This window comes from Manis javanica, chromosome 16 (genome assembly GCF_040802235.1).
Source record: "Manis javanica isolate MJ-LG chromosome 16, MJ_LKY, whole genome shotgun sequence".
Taxonomy (NCBI): domain Eukaryota; kingdom Metazoa; phylum Chordata; class Mammalia; order Pholidota; family Manidae; genus Manis; species Manis javanica.
In genome coordinates, this window is record NC_133171.1 from 40055273 (window position 1) to 40057421 (window position 2149).

The window sequence follows — 2149 nt, forward strand, 5'->3', positions numbered from 1 at the left end:
ATAATAAATGCTTGAGAAAGCATGTGGCTGAAATTGTAGATATGCTGATTATATGCTTTCAGTTCAATAATTAAAAAAGACCTTCAGCCCATTATTTGCTTGTATAATTGAAAATGAGTTCACTTTTGGCTCACTTAGGTCATAGAACCAAGTCCTCTCTTCTGTTTGTTTCTGTTTCACAATACTTCCTTGAATATGTACTCAGTCTTGAAAGGAGGCATTAATCAGAATAGCAATCACCCGGAGAAGGCTATAAAAACATCAGTTTATCTTTTTTTTTTTTTTACCAAGGAATAGCACAAGTATTAGACACTTTGAGCTCTGCCACAACTCTACTCAAGTAACTGTATCAGCAATGAAGATACTTCGTATTTTCCTGACTTTTGTCTTCACTGTGTCTTGTGGTCCATCAGGTAATATTTGTTAATATGGAAAAGGAGGGAAAGGCAAAAGAAATTTATAAATGCTTTATTCTGGAAAAATAAACCATTGTTAGGAGACTATATGATTCATAATGCAATTCATTCTAATTATTTTGCATGGAAGAAGAGATGAGTGGAACTGATAGTTGAGAAGTTGGGAAAAAATTATCCAAGATGTAGAATTAAACCTGTTTGTCATTTTGTTTGATGAGACTTTGACTCTTTACATGTTTTCTACTACCTTCTCTTTTTAAATGCAATTTAATGAACTGATATTGTAGCTGTTAGCAAAATTAAGCTTTCTGTAACTGGTCCAGTAATTTTGGGGGGTGGTAGGGTGTTAGAGGTAGTTGGCAATTTAGAACACAGAATTGCTATTTTCTCCTCATTCTTTTCTCTTTACTCTTGAGGAAGCATGCATACATTAGATATTTAAGTATAACTATTTACAAAACTAAAATACCAGTGGCAAAGGATCTATTGTTGGATAAATAAATATTTATTGTACCAATATATAGGGGATAAAATCCAAACTCCTTAATGGGCATCGATTTCAGAAACAAAATGGTTTAACTGTATAAATAAATGTATTTACTTACCTGTCTTCCCATCTGTGCAAGGAATTGAACCTGGATTCATGATCATAGCTACTTTTTCCTAGCTTCACAGAAAACAGCAAGAGAAATCAAAAAAAGAAAAAGACAATGTTACCTTGTTCGTGGTACTTGCAAGACTTCATGCAACAGCCGGGAATACATATATAATCACTGCAACATTGAGCCCTGCTGTGTCGTGCAGGAATACCAAAAGCCAACCCCTAAACGCATCACTACTACAGTGTATGCATATGTTAATTTTAATTTTACTACAGCACATATCAGTGCAGTGAAACAATATTATTTTTAAAAAATGAACTTTCTATTTTCTATAAGTCTATTTTCATGTGGGTGTCATCTGGCCTTCTGAACTACCTGGCAGAAGTTCTCATCCACCCATATGACAAATCCCTCTTTGTCCATAATACTTCCCTTTACCTCTGGCCTATTTATTCACCTTGCACAGTAGCCTGCTTATTTTCAGATGATCTTGTGGTTATCAACCTTCAATTTTCCTTCCATAGTTTCAGCAAAAATGTGCTTGAGTTTTGGACACAAAATCATCTTAATCGCATAATAGAATAGTATTGATAATAGAACTGGGAGAAAGAGCAATCAAGCAAAACTCAGCAGGAAGCAAAATGTGATGAGAATAAAAGCAGGTTAAAAACGTTGTAAAGATATATTTTTTTCTTATTATAAAATAAAATTTGGAAAAATATAGGACTGTCTAAAGAGAAAAAGAACAGTCATTTCTAATTCTACCACCCAGAACTAACAATTTACCACAGTCAGTTCTGAACATAGGCAGCACATCCAAGGGTCTCCTATCCTGGTCCTTAAAAATTTTATTTATTGCCTTCATTGTATAATTCTGTATTTAATGGGCCCTTGTCCCTGTCTTCAGGGAATTCATTGTTTCGACGTTTCTACATTCCATGTTAATTCCATTGTAATATTGAAAAATGTTAACAAACGTTCTTATGAATTATAGAACATTCCATCAGTAAATGCTTGACATGCGGAGTTTAAAGCCTCCACTGAGTGTATTTTTACCTATAGCTACAACATAGATATGGACAAGATAAAATTTTAAGTTAGAATGCTGACTCAGAGGAAATGAAATAAATT

The 2149-nt window shown here is 33.7% G+C and overlaps 1 protein-coding gene across 1 annotated transcript; it reads left to right on the plus strand.

Moving 5' to 3' along the window:
* Window positions 1-279: 279 nt before the first annotated feature.
* Window positions 280-1481, plus strand: DEFB113 (defensin beta 113). The gene is made up of 2 exons (XM_017659432.3): window positions 280-413; window positions 1084-1481. Exons 1-2 carry the CDS (start codon window positions 356-358, stop codon window positions 1326-1328), a joined length of 303 nt encoding a protein of 100 aa, XP_017514921.3. The 5' UTR covers window positions 280-355; the 3' UTR covers window positions 1329-1481.
* Window positions 1482-2149: the final 668 nt, after the last annotated feature.

What these genes read in the sequence shown, in the direction of transcription:
- DEFB113 (XM_017659432.3), top strand. Translation starts at nt 356, where the DNA reads ATGAAGATACTTCGTATTTTCCTGACTTTTGTCTTCACTGTGTCTTGT. An exon ending in TGTGTCTTGTGGTCCATCAG is followed by an intron (nt 414 to 1,083) that starts GTAATATTTGTT and finishes ACTTTTTCCTAG; the next exon opens with CTTCACAGAAAACAGCAAGA.